General features: G+C 41.1%; 1 protein-coding gene across 2 annotated transcripts in view; it reads left to right on the top strand.

The window, feature by feature from the left end:
• Nucleotides 1–16,501, top strand: part of kalrna (kalirin RhoGEF kinase a) — a 164,129-nt gene that overhangs the window by 51,651 nt on the left and 95,977 nt on the right. For both annotated transcript variants that reach the window (XM_086144702.1, XM_086144701.1), the window contains exons 4-10: nucleotides 729–921; nucleotides 1,931–2,104; nucleotides 2,741–2,824; nucleotides 3,139–3,270; nucleotides 10,615–10,737; nucleotides 12,752–12,874; nucleotides 12,972–13,163. In XM_086144702.1, the coding sequence (XP_086000828.1) occupies nucleotides 729–921; nucleotides 1,931–2,104; nucleotides 2,741–2,824; nucleotides 3,139–3,270; nucleotides 10,615–10,737; nucleotides 12,752–12,874; nucleotides 12,972–13,163 (1,021 nt within the window). The remainder of the gene's footprint in view (nucleotides 1–728; nucleotides 922–1,930; nucleotides 2,105–2,740; nucleotides 2,825–3,138; nucleotides 3,271–10,614; nucleotides 10,738–12,751; nucleotides 12,875–12,971; nucleotides 13,164–16,501) is intronic.

Raw genomic sequence — 16,501 nt, 5'->3', positions numbered from 1 at the left:
AGAGATAGATTGAGAAGTTCTGTCACCCGTAGGAGCTTGGAGTAGAGACGCTGCTCTTCTACAAAGAGAGGAGTCAGACGAAGTGGCTCGGGCATCTGGTCAGGATGCCTCCTGGATCCCTTCCGGGGGAAGTATTCCTGGCATGCCCATCTGGGAGGAGACCACGGGGAAGACCCAGGACACCCTCTTCCAGTGTGTCCTGGGTCTTCCCTGTGGTCCCCCGTGGCCCCCGTGGCCCCCTGGCCTCACCCCCAGAAGAGCTGGACCATCTGGTTGGGGAGAAGGAGGTCTGGGCCTCAATGCTCCGGCTGCTGCCCCCGTGGATGGATGGATAGCATTTGATAGCATTTGTTAGCTAGCTAGCTTGCCAGTGCTAATCATATATTATTTTAAAAGTTATCCATTTTTAGCCTGTTAAAAACAACAATTCAAAGTTATTACAGCATATTTACTGTTTTAGCCATTCAGCAGCGTCTGTCATTCATTATTGTCCTCATGTTTGTAAAAGTTAATACCGCAATAAGATGTCCTTTTCATTCAATTCTTCATAACTTTCTTTACCAAAATAAAGTGCTTCTGCCTGGTACTCTGTGAAAGATTTTCCAAAAATCCTTAATCAATACAAAACTTTTTATTGTAGCTCCCATAGATATATTTTACCTTGTGTTCTAGCACAACTTATTAAATCTGTATCAAACCTGGTTATTTTGTTTGTTTTTTTTTTGCAGTGAGGATGTTTGTAAGCGTGGCTTCACCGTCATCATTGACATGCGTGGCTCCAAGTGGGAACTCATCAAGCCTCTGCTCAAGACGCTGCAGGAGTATTTCCCTGCGGAGATCTGTGTGGCCCTCATCATCAAACCAGACAACTTCTGGCAGAAACAGAAGACAAACTTCGGCAGTGCAAAGTTCTCTTTTGAGGTCGGTATTTATTTGCATCATTCAAAAGGGAGTTTATATAGATGTGTGCAAATGTGACAGCTACAGATTTATCCTGCTTTTATTTTGACGAGAGATTTTGGTGTTTTATACATGGTCACACAATCCTTTTTTTCAACCCCATTTGAAGACAGTGATTTGATCGTGTTTTTGATACATCGCTCAGCAGGGCAACATAGCTTAATTCGTAATGTTTGTTTTTTGTACCCATCTTGAGTGATAAAACATTGGCAAGTAATGTTTGAACTGAGGCCCTGTTATTCACTAATTATGAACTGTCTAATGAACTCCTCTGAGAATAGATAAAAGATGGTGTTTGCTTATTCGGCCAATATCGATACATCAAAGTGATCATCTTATTTTTGCTGTTGTTTTTGGAATATTGTGTGCCACAAATTCAAGGTTACTTATGTTAAATATGTTTAACTGAGATGATAAGGGTTGTCAATGATAGACTTTTGTAATGAGTCTTAATGAAGATTACGTGAAGTTCACCCCTTCTTACCGGGAGCTGGTGGCTGTTGTTCCCCTTGAAGCACCTTCTGGTGTGTAAATTTGCTATATTAAATATGTATTTTGGAGATAAGGATTGCAGAGATGTTTTAATTCCTTTCCTTTTTTCCTTTCTTTTTATCATACTATTGTGCACTCCTTACCTCACTTATTACTAAGACACTTATAATTTTATCACTTGTTTACTAAGACACTTTATAGTTTCACTGAGACACTTTATAGTTTGTAGTTTATTTTTATTTCTAATTCTGCCTTTTCTTTTTATTATTTATTACTGTTATATTTTCTGTAACTCAGGCACAACAATTTCCTTCGGGATTAATAAAGTTGTTCTTATCTTCTTATCTTATCTTAATTTCCCACCTGAGTCAGTCTCATTATAACCAAATCAAATCCTATATATTTCGCTGTCTATGTAGATGTTACTCTAAAAAAAAACATTGATAATATTTCTGCCTTCTTTTTCCCTATCAACCAGACCAGCATGGTGTCAGTTGAAGGTCTGACTAAACTGGTGGATCCGTCCCAGCTGACAGATGATTTTGAAGGCTCTCTGGACTACAACCATGATGAGTGGATGCAGCTGAGAGTGTCTCTGGAGGAGTTCATGTCCAATGCTGTTCACTTACTATCGAGACTGGAAGACCTTCAGGTACGGCTGTGACAAATCAGTGGAGATAATAAATGAATGGAGGGTTAAAAATAATGAACGGAAAAATCAAAGATCACCAAAGAGAAGTATAAATCTGACTGTAAAGCGACACAAAATCTCAGAGTACCTGGAAAGTAATTTATTTCATTCTTGTTGAAAAAAAAAAAAATTTTTTTTATATATTTTATATATTTATTTAATATTTAGTTATTCACCTGTGTTTTTAAAAAAAAAAAAAAAAAATTGGTAACTTATTTATTTTTTTTACGGGAATGTTTTTGTCTATCATAACTTCTGCCCAACAAATGAAAGAGCTCCAATGTCAGTAATTTTTTTTTTGATGATTTTTTTTTTGATGACACCCCCATCTGAAAATGCAGCTCTGTGCATTTTTCAAATCACTCCTGTTCAGTATTTTTAATTAATTTTTTATTGATGATTAATACAGGGGCACATGCAAGGTTACATGTCTCCAACAGAATAATATGCACTAGTCACCAATTTAGAACAACATATATACATGATTTACAGCATTATTTGACAAGAATGATGTATTGCCATGATCTCTGTGTATGGAATTCCAAAGAAGCTTGAGGGCTAAATTAACAATAAAATATTTCCTATTTATTGTTGTAGGAACTCCTGTCTAAGAAAGAATTCCCTGGAGATGTGGAGGGATGTCGGCGATTGATCGAAGACCACACGCAGCTCAAGAAAAAGGTGAATTCCAAAATTCTTTGATTTGAAGAGGCGGTTCAAACTATGTCATGCTTTTTAGCAGGGGTGTGGCTCAGGGGTTCAGAGGTCACCGCGGAAACCAAACATTTCTGGTTCGATCCCCGGACTCGCCTCGCCTCTCGAGGTTTTTGTTGAGAAACTGAACCCCTAACTGCTCCCGTGGCACTGCTCACTAGCTGCCTTCTTATTGACCATGATGGGTTGCAGTGGTCAAATTTTCCTGTTGTGCTGTATGTCTAACTGAATGTAACAATACAGGTCTTTCTTTTTTTCTTTTAAATTGCTTCCCCTCATAGGTGCTAAAGGCTCCAGTGGAGGAGTTGGATCGGGAGGGCCAAAGACTGCTGCAGTGTATACGATCAAGTGATGGTTTTTCGGGCAGAAACTGCATCTCTGGCTCTGCTGATTTCCAGAGCCTTGTGCCCAAGGTACAGAAAATTACTAACAGACAAGATGAAACGAAACACACTGTATGTCAAATGCACTGTTTTATGCATAAACCTAATTTTACATCATAATCCAATAATTTAGAAACATGTATTAGGTTAACTAAATGATGCTATTGAAATAATGGTGATGAGTGAGGCCAAACATGACAAGTGTCTTCTAGTTTTCCTGCTCCCTGGACCATTTTAGACTGACCAAGGATATCACAATGTTTTTTTTTTTTATTGTTTTTTGTTTACATTTTCTCCTTGGAACCTTATTGAGGACCTTTTGTAGCAATCCAGCTTTGAGGTGTTTCAGAGCAGGAGCACAGCCGAATGTCATGTTCTTAGAATAGACCACAGCAAGAAGAGAGAGAGATTTTTAAACATAAGATTGGCAGAAACATAAATGAAATGTCCTGAATGTAACTGGACATGGAGAATTTTCAGATGTCAGCAGAGAACCCCCTATGAACCACGGAAGAATAAAGATGGAGATTAAGAATCACTAAGTATTTTTTTGTGTCCGTGGAACATACTCCAGTGCAGTGCAATGTCAAACTGTGTGGTTTGTTTGTTTACATGACCATACATTACGTAATAAATGAAATGCCATCTGAGGGCTGCTAATGTAGCCTCAGGGGGGCAAAAGCCACTATCTTTCTGAGCTGGTCCAAAGTATGGATAAGTGCAGAGGGTTGTGTCAAGATGGGTATCCGGTGTAATGCTTGTACTAAATATGGACATCGAACCTACCACTCTCGTTCCTTGGTCGAGGCCCAGGTGACTGCCAACAATGACTGCCATGGGTGCTGATAACCTTCAGTGTACCAGTGGACTTTGGGCTATTGTGGGTCCAAATTAGAAGAGGAGGAAGGTGTTCAGAAGCAAAGAGAGAAGGGGGAAGGCAAGAGTCAAGGAATGAGAGTAGCGTTTTTGAATTTTGGAAGGAAACGCTGGAGTTGGCTGACATGTAGCCGAGAAGGAAAGTGGATATACTCTGTGTCCAGGAGACAAGGTGGAAATGTGGCAAGATAAGAAGGTTTGGTAGCAGGTTTTAAGTTTTATTGTCATGGTATTGACAGGAAGAGACATGGAGTAGGTGTTATCTCAAATGAGGAGTTTGTTAGGAGTGTTCTGGAGGTGAAAATAGTGTTCGATAGACTTGTGAGTCTGAAACTGGAAATTGAATGTGTGATTCTCAATGTTGTTAGTGGCTATGCCCCGCAGTTGGGATGTGAGTTTTAGGAGAAGGAGAAGCTCTAGAATGAGCTAGATGAAGTGATGCAGAATATCCCCAGAGATGAGAGAGTGGTTATTGCTGCAGACTTCAATGGGGATGTTGGTGCAGGCAATAGAGGGGGTGAAGAAGTGATGGGCAGTTTTGGTATACAGGATAGGAAACGTAGAGGGACAGGTGGTGGTAGACTTTGAAAAAACAATGGACAATGCTGTTGTGAATACTTTTTTTCCAGAACAGACAGTTACCCTTAAAAGGGTAATTTATAAGAGCGGAAGTAGGAGCAGGCATGTAGACTAAATCTTTTATAGTCGATATAATGTGACGGAAATCAGTGACTGTAAAGAAATGATAGGTGAGAGTGTAGCCAGGCAGCACAGGATGGTGGTTTGTAGGATGAATCTGGTGACAAGAATCCTAAGGAGGTTAAAGGCAGAGCAGAAGACAAAGTGGTGGAAGCTGAAAAGGGAAGAGTGTAGTATGTATTTCAGGGAGGAGTTGAGAAAGACTCTGGGTGGTCAGTGAGAGCTTCCAGATGATTTGACAACTACAGCTGGTGTTATCACAGAAACAGGTAAGAGAGCACTTGCTGTGACATCTGGAAGGGAAGTTGATAAGGAGACTTGGTGGTGGAATGAGAAAGTGCAGGAGTATGTACAGTGAAAGCAATTAGCATGTCACGATGTGCTGGGGTGGACTCGAGCAGGGAACCACACTTCGGGGCAGAGATGGGTGGAAAGCGCTTTTATTTGGTTGAAGTGGCAGAACGGGATGCAAACGGGACGGGTTGCAGACTGGACAGGACGGGTTGCAGAGTGGACGGCAGAGGCTGGGCCTCAACAGTACGGGTTGCGGGAGGGAACAGAGGTCACGCCGGCCGACTGGGCCCGGCAGTGACTCGGGAAGGGAACAGAGGTCACACCTGGGGTCCAGTCATAGCAGGGATGAGGTCCGGGTCGTGGCAGGGCCCCACAGTAGTCCGTGAGGACCAGATTCCCCCGGTGCCACTGCCCTTTATAGGGATCTTGATTAGCGGCATCTGCTGCAGCTGGCGCAGATTACAACGGGGATCAGCTGTGAACCCTGACATAGCAACGGAGAAGTGTGACACTGAGAGACTGAAGAGAACAGATAGGAGTACAGGGAGATACAATGTAAGGTAAAGCTAGAGGTAGCCAAGGCAGTTCAAAGTACGTGCGATGACTTGTATGCTCAGTTGGACAGTAAGGTGGGAGAGAATGATCTATACAGGTGGGTAAAACGGGGAGATAATGGTGGAAAGGTCCAGGTGTGCTGTGGGAGTAACAGAGAAGTTCAAGGTGGAGGTGGGACTCCATCAGGAATCAGCTCTGAGCCCCTTCTTGTTTGCAGTGGTGATGGACAGGCTGACAAACAAGGTTAGACAGGAATCTCCATGGACCATGATGTTTGCAGATGACATTGTGATCCATAGTGAGAGCACATAACAGGTAGAGGAAAATCTATGAAGTGGAGGTATGCTCAGGAAAGAAGGAAAATGTAAGGTAGTCTGCAAGACTGAATATATGTGTGTTAATGAGAGGAACCCGGGTGAGGCCACAGGAAGTGGAGATCAAGAAGTTGGGGGATTTCAGGTACTTGGGGTCAACAGACCAGAGCATGGAGAGCGTGGAAAAGAGGTGCAGAGACGGGTTCTTGCAGGTTGGAATGGGCTGAGAAAAGTGTCAGGTGTAGTATGTGATAGAAGACTATCAGCCAGAATAAAAGGAAAGGTGTACAAGACAGTGGTGAGACCAGCGATGATGTTTGGACTAGAAACTGCTACAGTGACGAAAAGACAATAGCAGAGCTAGAGGCCCCAGGGATGAAGATGCTAAGATACTCTTTGGGAGTGATGAGGATGGACAGTATCAGGTGTGAGTCTATCAGAGGAACAGCACATGTTAGATGTTTTGGAGAGAAGGTCAGAGAAGCCAGACTGAGATGGTTCGGTCATGCACAAAGGAGGGAGAGTGAATATATTGGTAGACGGATGCTGGATTTGGAGCTGCCAGGCAGGAGATGTCAAGGATGACCAAAGAGAAGATTTATGGACGTAGTGAGAGAGGATATGAAGGTAGTTGGTGTGAGAGGAGGATACAGAGAATAGGTTTAGATGTAGAGGGTTGATTCGCTGTAGCGAACCCTGAAGGGAAAAACTGAAAGGAGGAAAGAAGGAGATTTAAAGTGGCTAAAGATCACTGATCATTAAATTTTTTCTTTTAATTTTATTTTGTCTATGTGTGTGTGTGTGTGTGTGTGTGTGTTTGTGTGTATCTGTCTGCATGTGTGTGTATGTATGTACTAGCATATACTGCTTGTACACATGTGATTTGCAAAAAGTCCATATGATGAAACTCGCTGCCTTTCATTACAACTTTCCCAACGGAATCCTTCAGTTAATGAGCCAACCTGCTGCGAAAAGGTCTTATTAACACTAATGAGGGAGGCTACAAGGTTTGCTAGGAGAAGATCAACTAGTATGTGAACATCATGTAATACTAGCATCAATATTGTCATGATAAACATGACATATTCTGCTATGAGCCCAAGATGCATCCTCACCAATGCCTCGCACCTCTCATACATATACAGCACCAGGCTAACATACTTTTTCTAGGTCTACATTGGCACAATGCAACTCCCTCCGACCTTCTCTACCAGCATGCTTAAAGCCAATACTATATCTGTAATACTCTTTCTAGGCTCACAAATGCCGATTCCGCTCACAGTAGTTTCCACAACCCTTTCCCATAATTTTATTGTATGGGCCATCAACTTAATCAACTTAATCCCTTAAACAGTAACCGTAATTCTGCCCATGTAACTTATTCTTCAAAATGGGCACCATCACACTTTTCCATGCCTCACATATCTTTTCACTGTCCTGTTAAATAATCATACCAGAAATCCTACTGCTGCCTCTCTACAGGTAGATCATCAGGACCAACTGCCGCTCTTCATCCTCATCAATGCCTTTCTCACTTCACCTTTACTATCTCAGCTACTTTGTGGTCAACAATTGTCACCTCCTCCACCCGTCCCTCTTTTATTTTCCTTATTCATCAGCCCTTTAAAGTATACTTTCCGTCTTCCAATCACTCTTCTAGCGTCTGTCATTACATTTCCCTCTATCATTAATTGCCCAAACCTGCAGTACATTCTTTCCGTCTCTATCTCTGTTTTGCCGACCTGTATAAATCACTCTCCCTTCTTACCTCTTTTTGGCTAGCATCTGTCAATATATTTCCCTCTCTATCCTTAATCACCTGGACGTGTTTTACAATCTTTCCATCTTCATCTCTCTGTTACGCCAACGTGTATAGATCATTCTCTCCCTGCTTACTGCCCAACCGAGCATACAAGTCATCGTACACCCCTTGTTTTGCCTTTGCTACCTCTATCTTTACCCTATGCTGTTTCTCCCTGTACTCCTTTCTGTTCTCTTCAGTCCTCTCAGTGTCTCGTGTCTTTTTTGCTAGCTGCTTTCCCTGTACATACTCCTGCACTTCCTCATTCCACCAAGTCTCCTTATCAACTTTCCTTTAAGACGACACACCAAGCACTATCCTACCTGTCTTCCTGATAACACTAGCTGTAGTTGTCCAATTATCTGGAAGCTCTCCCTGACCACCCAGAGCCTTTCTCAATTCCTCCCTAAAAACCATACAACACTCCTTCCTTTACAGCTTCCACCACTTTGTCCTCTGCTCTGCCTTTATCCTCTTTAGGATTCTTGTCACCAGATTCATCCTACAAACCACCATCCTGTGCTGCCTGGCTACACTCTCAACTGCCACCTCTTTGCAGTCACTGATTTCCTTCAGATTATATCGACTATACAAGATGTTTGCCTGCAGCCTTGTAGCTCCTCACTTATAAGTTACACTTTTTTACTACCTTTTTTGGAAAAAAGTATTCATTATGCCGTCACCTCATTTTTTTGAATCTACCACCATTTGTCCCTCTGTGCTCCTTTCCTGGACACCAGACCTGCCCATCACTTCTTCATCCCCTCAGTTGTCTCCAGCAATTACCACTCTCTCAACTCCGGGCATATTTTGTGTCACTTCATCTAGCTAACTCCAGAAATCACTCTTGTCCTCTCACTCACATCCCACTCATAGCCAGGAACAACATTGAGCGTTTCAACTCAGACTACTTGGTCTATCTGGGACTCTTTTCACCTGCAGAACATTCCAAACAAATTCATCCTTTGAGATAACGCCTACTCCCTTTCTCTTCCTGTCAATACCATGACAGTACAACTTAAATTCTGCTCCAAACCTTCAATACTACTCCCTTTTCAGCTTCCACCACTTGGTCCTCTGCTCTTCCTTTGTCCTCTTGTCACCAGTCATCCCACAAACCACCATCCTGTGCTGTCTGGCTACACTCTCACCTACAACTATTTCGGTGTCACTGATCTCTTTCAGGTTACCTCGTCTACACAAGATGTAGTCTACCGGCGTGCTCCTACCTCTGCTCTTATAAGTTACCCTATGTTCCTGTCTTTTCTTGAAAAAAGTGTTCACAACAGCAATGTCCATTCTTTTTGCAAAATCTACTACCACCTGTCCCTCTGCGTTTCCTATCCTGTATACCAAATCTGCCCATCACTTCTTCATCCCCTCTATTGCCTTCACCAACATGCCCATTGAAGTCTGCACCAATTACCACTGTCATCTCTGGGGATATTCTGCATCACTTCATCTAGCTCATTCTAGAGCTTCTCCTTCTCCTAAAACTCACATCCCACCTGCGGGGCATAGCCACTAACAACATTGAGAATCACACCTTCAATTTCCAGTTTCAGACTCACAAGTCTATCTGACTTTATTTTCACCTCCGGAACATTCCTAACAAACTCCGCCTTTGAGATAATGCCTACTCCATGTCTCTTCCTGTCAATACCACGACAGTACAACTCAAAACCTCCTCCAAACTTGCTAATCTTGCTACATTTCCGCCTCGTCTCCTGGACACAGAGTATATCCACTTTCCTTCTCTACATCATGTTGACAAACTCTCTACCTTTTCCTATCATAGTCCCAATATTCAAAATCCCTACTCTCAGTCCTGGACTCTTGCCTTCGCTCTTCTTTCTTTGCTTCTGAACACGCCTTCCATGATCTGGTTATTATAGTTGATCTTCATGTTTGGTTTTGGCAAAAGTTTTACATTCAGATGCCCTTCCTGACGCAACCCTCTGCCTTTATCTGGTCTTGGGACCGGCTCAAGGGTGCTGGATACTGAGTTTGTTCTTTTTTTTTTTTTTATTGCTTAAATGAATGCTATTTTCACAGATTTTGTGGGATTGTGTTTTTCTCCACTCATCTTTAAATATATCCCATAGTCATAAACAAATGGCAAAAAAATATGTATAACTATATTGTTATAAGATACTATAAGATACATTAAATGGATTTCAAGACTCAATTAATGTTCTTTAAGGTATGAATTATTTTTTTAGATATTTACAAGACACAAGCAGGTCTTTCACATTGAACATGTATCTATGGTATTCTTTCCCCTTTCATATAATCAACCACGACTACAAATATACATTTTTTTTTTCAATATTGTTTGAGTATGTAATTACAAACCTTAATTAAGATGATCAAAAATCTTTGTTTGTGGTTTAACCATTGTTTATTTTCATATTTAAATTAGTTGCAATATATTTATGGAAGCAGCTGCAGACAAAGTAGAATTCCTGCTTCTGGGTTCAGATTCAATATAATATTTATAATAATAATAATAATAATTTATCTTTTATTAATCCCCGTGGGGAAATTCATACTGTGCAATTAACCCATCATGGATGAAGCAGTTAGGGGTTCAGTCCCCCCCCAATTCTGGCATTAACTTTAGCCGCTTTAAATATGTTTTGCATTTTGAAAAGGAGGTCATTACACAATATGAGTGATGTACCGCACATTATCTTATTTGCATACATTATCAAGAAGAATCTTGCCCCAAATGCAAAAAAACAACATTTTTTTATCCTCAATATAACTTTATTTAAAAAGAAAAAAAAAAAAAAGGAAATTGTGTAACAATAATTTCGCAATTCTTTTTGCCAGGTGGCCAGTTTGCTGGATAAACTCCATTCAACTCGACAGCATCTGCATCAGATGTGGCACGTCAAGAAACTGAAACTGGACCAGTGTTTTCAACTCCGCCTTTTCGAACAGGATGCAGAGAAAGTGAGTCTCCTCGAACCTGAGCTAGAAGGAAACTAACCAGTTGAATGTTTCTGTATATGTGGATACAAATATGGCGGATAATTTGGAGAAACACGTGGAATGCCAGTGTTGGATATCAATCAAAGTGGAAGTCTAATGTTGACAAAGCAGGACCACCGTTGGGTTTCATCGTCCAATTTGTGTGGAAAAAAAAAGATATGAAACCTGTTGCAGGTGTGAGTGAAAATAAGGCTTCAATTAATCACTAAAATTGCTTTTTAAATCGGGGTCTTTTTCTTAGAATTTAAAGGTGATCGTAGTCTTCAAACAGTCAATAGAAGTCAAACAGAAAATTATTATCAGTCCACACTTAATCTCTTTTTCCACACTTCATAGATAATCTTGTTTCCTGAGCTGACCTTTGGGAAAAAAAGGCTTTTGTGGAAAAATCCTGGTCATATGTTCCCATATGGCCAATCTGTATATTTTGATATATTTTAAGTGCCGCTAATGAGTGAGCAACGTAACTGTGACCAACAAATGCAAATGGCAGAATGGCCAACTTGTTCTTTCACAGAAAAGATAAAACAAAATAATATCCACATGCAGGAGCAGTTTGTTTCTAAATATTTACCAAAGACACAAACAGAAAGGATAAAGAAAAAACAGTTTAGTTTACATCACTGTTTACAGTTTGAGGAAGTGTGGGGGTGTTTGTACCAGTTTACATCTGTCTCATTCTTGGTAGGACCCAGAGAAACAGTCAGGGTTGATGAAGCGTGTGTTTTGTGGAAAGCGCAGCAAAATAAACCTCTGTGTAGATTCTGTAGTAACCATGGCAACAGCACTGGAGAAGCAAAATTGACCTGCGTCTGTCTGCAATGATTGATTGATTTGGAAAAGCTTTTTGTGCTATTATCAGCTTTAGAAGCGATGAGACAAAACTTGAGGAAAGAACATTCACAGTTAAATCACACGGTCTATAATATGTTAGATAATGTAATATTATAGACACTCAGGCTGCTTTAAAATACCTTAGTATTTTTCATTCGTGCCTTAAATGCTGATGCTGCTGTAGGTTCAAAAAACAGAAATATACCATGCAAAGATTCAAATGCAAAAAAAAAAAAAAAAAATGCTCTTCCTTGAGTTACTGCATGGTCAAGGGTAATGTATAATTGTGCAATTAATTCTGATTTGATGGCTAAACCTAACCTTACCTCACCACCTACCCATCCATCCACTCCTACTTTGGACAAACACAGTTCTTAAGCATTATTTCTCAAAGAAAGCCAAGACGAACCGAAGAAGCGCCTCGGTTGAGGGGTGAATAAAGTGAATAAAGTCCAGTTGCCATGACAAGAAGATTTCAACAACAATACAAGATGACACTGTATTTAATGAGTTAGATTGTCACTGGCATTTTAACAGGGACTTTAAAAGTAAGTTGGTGAAGAATCAGGCAATATTGTGTACATTGCTGACATTATTTATATTGTTTTTATATTTTGTGACAGTTGAAGAGCCTTTGATGTATTCTATATTTGTACTATTGGTGTCAATATCAATTCTAAAATCCAAAATTCTGCTTTTTTTCATGATGTCTTTAGCAAAGCTTACGCAGCAGGAAGAAGTCAAATGTATTTTTACTTTCAAATGTGGTCTTGAAAACTCTAGTCAGTGCAATTGACAATGTCAGTGTAAGAAAACACATCATGATATTGACAACTTGTGCATAATTATAAAAAAATTAAAAAAAAAAAAACTACCAGAATAAAAAACGAAACAATTGCAGTTTTCAATGACTGGTAATGCTATCCTCCTCCAAATTTCCCTACGAGGGATTATTAAAGCATAAATTATTATTATTATCACCAATGTGTGGAATTCTCAGATTCTTCATATACCGTAATGTACCCTAGCCTAAATTTAGACATTTTATTATCTGATTCAGTACTTCAATGTCATTTCATAGACTTTTTTTTTTTAGATCATCTGAATAGTTTTGATATTATCTTTTGCAATGTGTTTGCAGATGTTTGATTGGATCAGCCACAACAAGGAATTATTCCTGCAGAGTCATACGGAGATTGGGCGAGCCTACCAACATGCTGTCGAGCTGCAGACACAACACAACCACTTTGCCATGAATTCGATGGTACCTTGTATCTCTACTTGATCCCTTTTACTCGCTTTATTTCACTGTACATGATAATGGAAACACTAACCATCTGCCTGGTTTTCTTTTTCCCCAGAACGCATACGTAAACATCAATAGGATAATGTCAGTGGCAGGCCGCTTGGCTGAGGCTGGACATTATGCCTCCACACAGATTAAACAGCTCTCAGGTAAGCTGGACCAGGATTGGAAAAGCTTTGCCGCAGCGCTGGACGAACGTTCCACCATCCTTGCCATGTCATCAGTTTTCCACCAGAAGGCTGAACAGGTGAGATCAGCTTAATTGGCTGTGCCGGCAGTTGGTCGGTGCCCAGTTCTGCCTGAAAGCAGACAGACAGAACTGATATCGCTACGTTTTGATAAAATATCTCCCTCATTCACCGTTCTTTCCTGGGAGCAAAGGCGGTTTCAGACAATGACAACACAGTGGTCTTAAGCATCCCTTACATATATACACTGCTCAAAAACATAAAGGGAACACTTAAAAAACACATCCTAGATCCAAATGAATGAAATATTCTTATGAAATACTTTGCTCTTTACACAGTTGAATGTGCTGACAACCAAATCACACAAAAATGATCAATGGAAATCAATTGTATCAACCCATGGAGGTCTGGATTAGGAATCACACTCAACATTAAAGTGTAAAAACAAACTCCAGGCTGATCCAACTTTGATGTAATGTCCTTAAAACAAGTCAAAATGAATCTGTGTTGCTTCCTGAGTGGACACTATGATTTCACACAAGTGTGATTGACTTGGAGTTACATTGTGTTGTTCAAGTGTTCCCTTTATTTTTTTGAGCAGTATATTATCAAGACTGGCGTTTTCCTTTGCACAAACACTGCCAAACAGTGATGAGTTGAAATCGGAATTCTTAAGACAAAAGACATCACTGAGTCAAGCATTGTGTTGTGGTTTGTTCTGTCAAGTGTTGTTTTTGCAAACTCACAAGCCAATTGACCCGGCAGCAACCTGGAAGGTTGTGTGCAAATTAAGAAATACAGAAATGATTGGTACAATTATTGGTTGCATGAATTCAGAAATGCTGAAGGATGAATAATTTCAAGATCTGAAATTCAAAGAATTTCTTGTCATACAGTGTCTATCATAAGTATTCACCCCCTTGGATGTTTAACCCTTTTAGTGCTTTCATTAATCAATCATGGGCAATAAAATTTGGCTTTTTAACACAAAATTTTTTTGGAAAAAAACTCTTCAATGTCAAAGTGAAAACAGATGTCTACAAAGTTATGTCGATGAAATTAAATTATGTAAAGAAATATAATTGTTTGCATAATTAATAACCTCTTTTTAAGTTAATACATGAAGACAGAAGAACACTCCAAGCAAGTCAGGGAAAGGGTGATTGAGACCATGATTGATTTATGAAAGCACTAAAAGGGTAAAACATCCAAGGGGGTGAATGCTTATGATAGACACTGTATTCTTACTTTGATAGACAATGATATTCTTACTTTGCTGTCCGCAGTGCATTTGGCCAGGATGCACTGAGTGAGCTTACGATGCTGCCTCAGGGCAGCACTGGCCGGTGTTCACCCTAACCAGCCCCGGCGGGGTCACGGAGCAGTGTCTCCCTGAGCCAGTCCCAAGTCTTGATAAATGCAGAGGGTTGCGTCAGGAAGGGCAGCCGATGTAAAACTTTTGCCAAACCTGAACATGCGAATCGACCATAATAACTAGATCATACCGGATCGGTCGAGGACCGGGTTAACAACAACAGCCACTGGTTCTGATGACCCACAGGGAACCAATAGAAACTGGGCTACTGTAGGTCAAAGAAGGAGATGAGGAAGGCTTGTTCAGAAGCAGAGAGAGATGAGGAAAAGCAAGAGCTTGGGACTGAGAGTAGGGACTTTGAATATTGGGACTCTGACAGGAAAAGGTAGAGAGTTGGTCGACATGATCCAGGGAGAGAAAGGTGGATATACTGTGTGTCCAGGAGACATGGACACACAGTGGACAATGGGCATGTTGGTGCAGGTAATAGAGGGGATGAAGAAGTGATGGGCAGATTTGGTATACAGGATAGGACTGCAGAGGGACAGATGGTGGAAATGGCTGTGGTGAACACCTTTTCCAGAAAAACAGGAACATGGGGTAACTTATAAGAGAGGAGGTAGGAGCATGCAGGTAGACTACATCTTGTATAGATGAGGAAACCTGAAAGAGATCAGTGACTTCAAAATAGTTGTAGGTGAGAGCGTAGCCAGACAGCAAAGGATGGTGGTTTGTAGGATGATTAGGAAGATCAAGAGGACAAAGGCAGAGCAGAGGACAAAGTGGTGGAAGCTTAAAAGGGAGGAGGAGTTGAGAAAGGGTCTGGGTGGTCAGGGTGAGCTTCCAAATGATTGGACAACAACAGCGAGTGTTATCAGGGAGACAGGTAGGAGAGTACTTGGTGTGTCATCTGGAAGGAAAGTAGATAAGGAGACTTGGTGGTGGAATGAGGAAGTGCAGGAGTGTATACAGAGAAAGAGGTTAGCAAAGAAGAAGTGGGACACTGAGAGGACTGAAGAGAACAGACAGGAGTACAGGGCGATACGATATAAGGTAAAGATAGTTAGCAAAGGCAATACAAAGGGCGTTCAATGACCTGTAGGGTTGTTTTGACAGTCAGGAGAGACATAATGATGTAAAGGATGTACAGCAGGTCTGGGTGATTAAGGATAGAGAGGGCAATGTATTGACAAATGATAGAAGAGGAATGGGAAGATGGAAAGAGTACCTTTAAGAGCTGATGAATGTGGAGGCAAGGGAAGAATAGGTGACTATCATAGACCACAAAGAAGCAGAGATTCGTAAAAGTGAAGTGAGGAAGGCATTTGAGAGCATGAAGAGTGGAAAAGCAGTGTATCCTGATGATATACCTGTGGAGGCACATGTTCTCTGGTGGAACGGTGAGGCTGCAGGGAGTGGAGATCAAGAAGTTGGAGGATTTCAGGTACTTGGGGTCAACAGTCCAGAGCAACGGAGAGTGTGGAAAAGAGGTGAAGAGACGGTTTCAAGCAGGTTGGGTAGAAGAGTATCAGCCAGAATGAAAGGAAAGGTGTACAAGACAGTGGTGAGACCAGGGATGCTGTATGGCCTAGAAACAGTTACAATGACAAGAAGACAGGAGGCAGAACTAGAGGTCTGACAAATGCTAAAGTTCTGTTTGTGAGTGACCAGGATGGATAGGATCAGAAATGAATCTATCAGAGGGACAGCTCATGTTAGATGTTTTGGAGAGAAGGTCAGAGAAGCCAGACGGAGATTTTTGGTCATGTACAGAGGAGGGATAGAGAATATATTGGTACACTGATGCTGGAATTGGAGCTGCCAGGCAGGAGGTCTCAAGGAAGACCAAAGAGAAGATTTATGGATGCAGTGAGAGAGGATATGAAGGTAGTCGGTGTGAGAGAGGAGGATACAGAGACTAGTTAGATTGAGAAAGTTGATTCACTGTTGGAAAAGCTGATAGAAGAAGACGCACTGAGTCAGCTAACATGTCTGCCACGGAGGGCGCCATGTTGTGTGAGAAGAGATGAAAAACAAGACAAAGGGGAAGGAAAGGAACAAAAGCCACTACCAGACTAGGCT

The sequence above is a fragment of the Fistularia commersonii genome, chromosome 4 (genome assembly GCF_037954325.1).
Source record: "Fistularia commersonii isolate RoL2024-O1a breed Wild chromosome 4, RoL_Fcom_v1.0, whole genome shotgun sequence".
NCBI lineage: Eukaryota > Metazoa > Chordata > Actinopteri > Syngnathiformes > Fistulariidae > Fistularia > Fistularia commersonii.
Note: the sequence above shows the minus strand (reverse complement) of the source record. Positions and strands in the feature narration are given on the sequence as shown.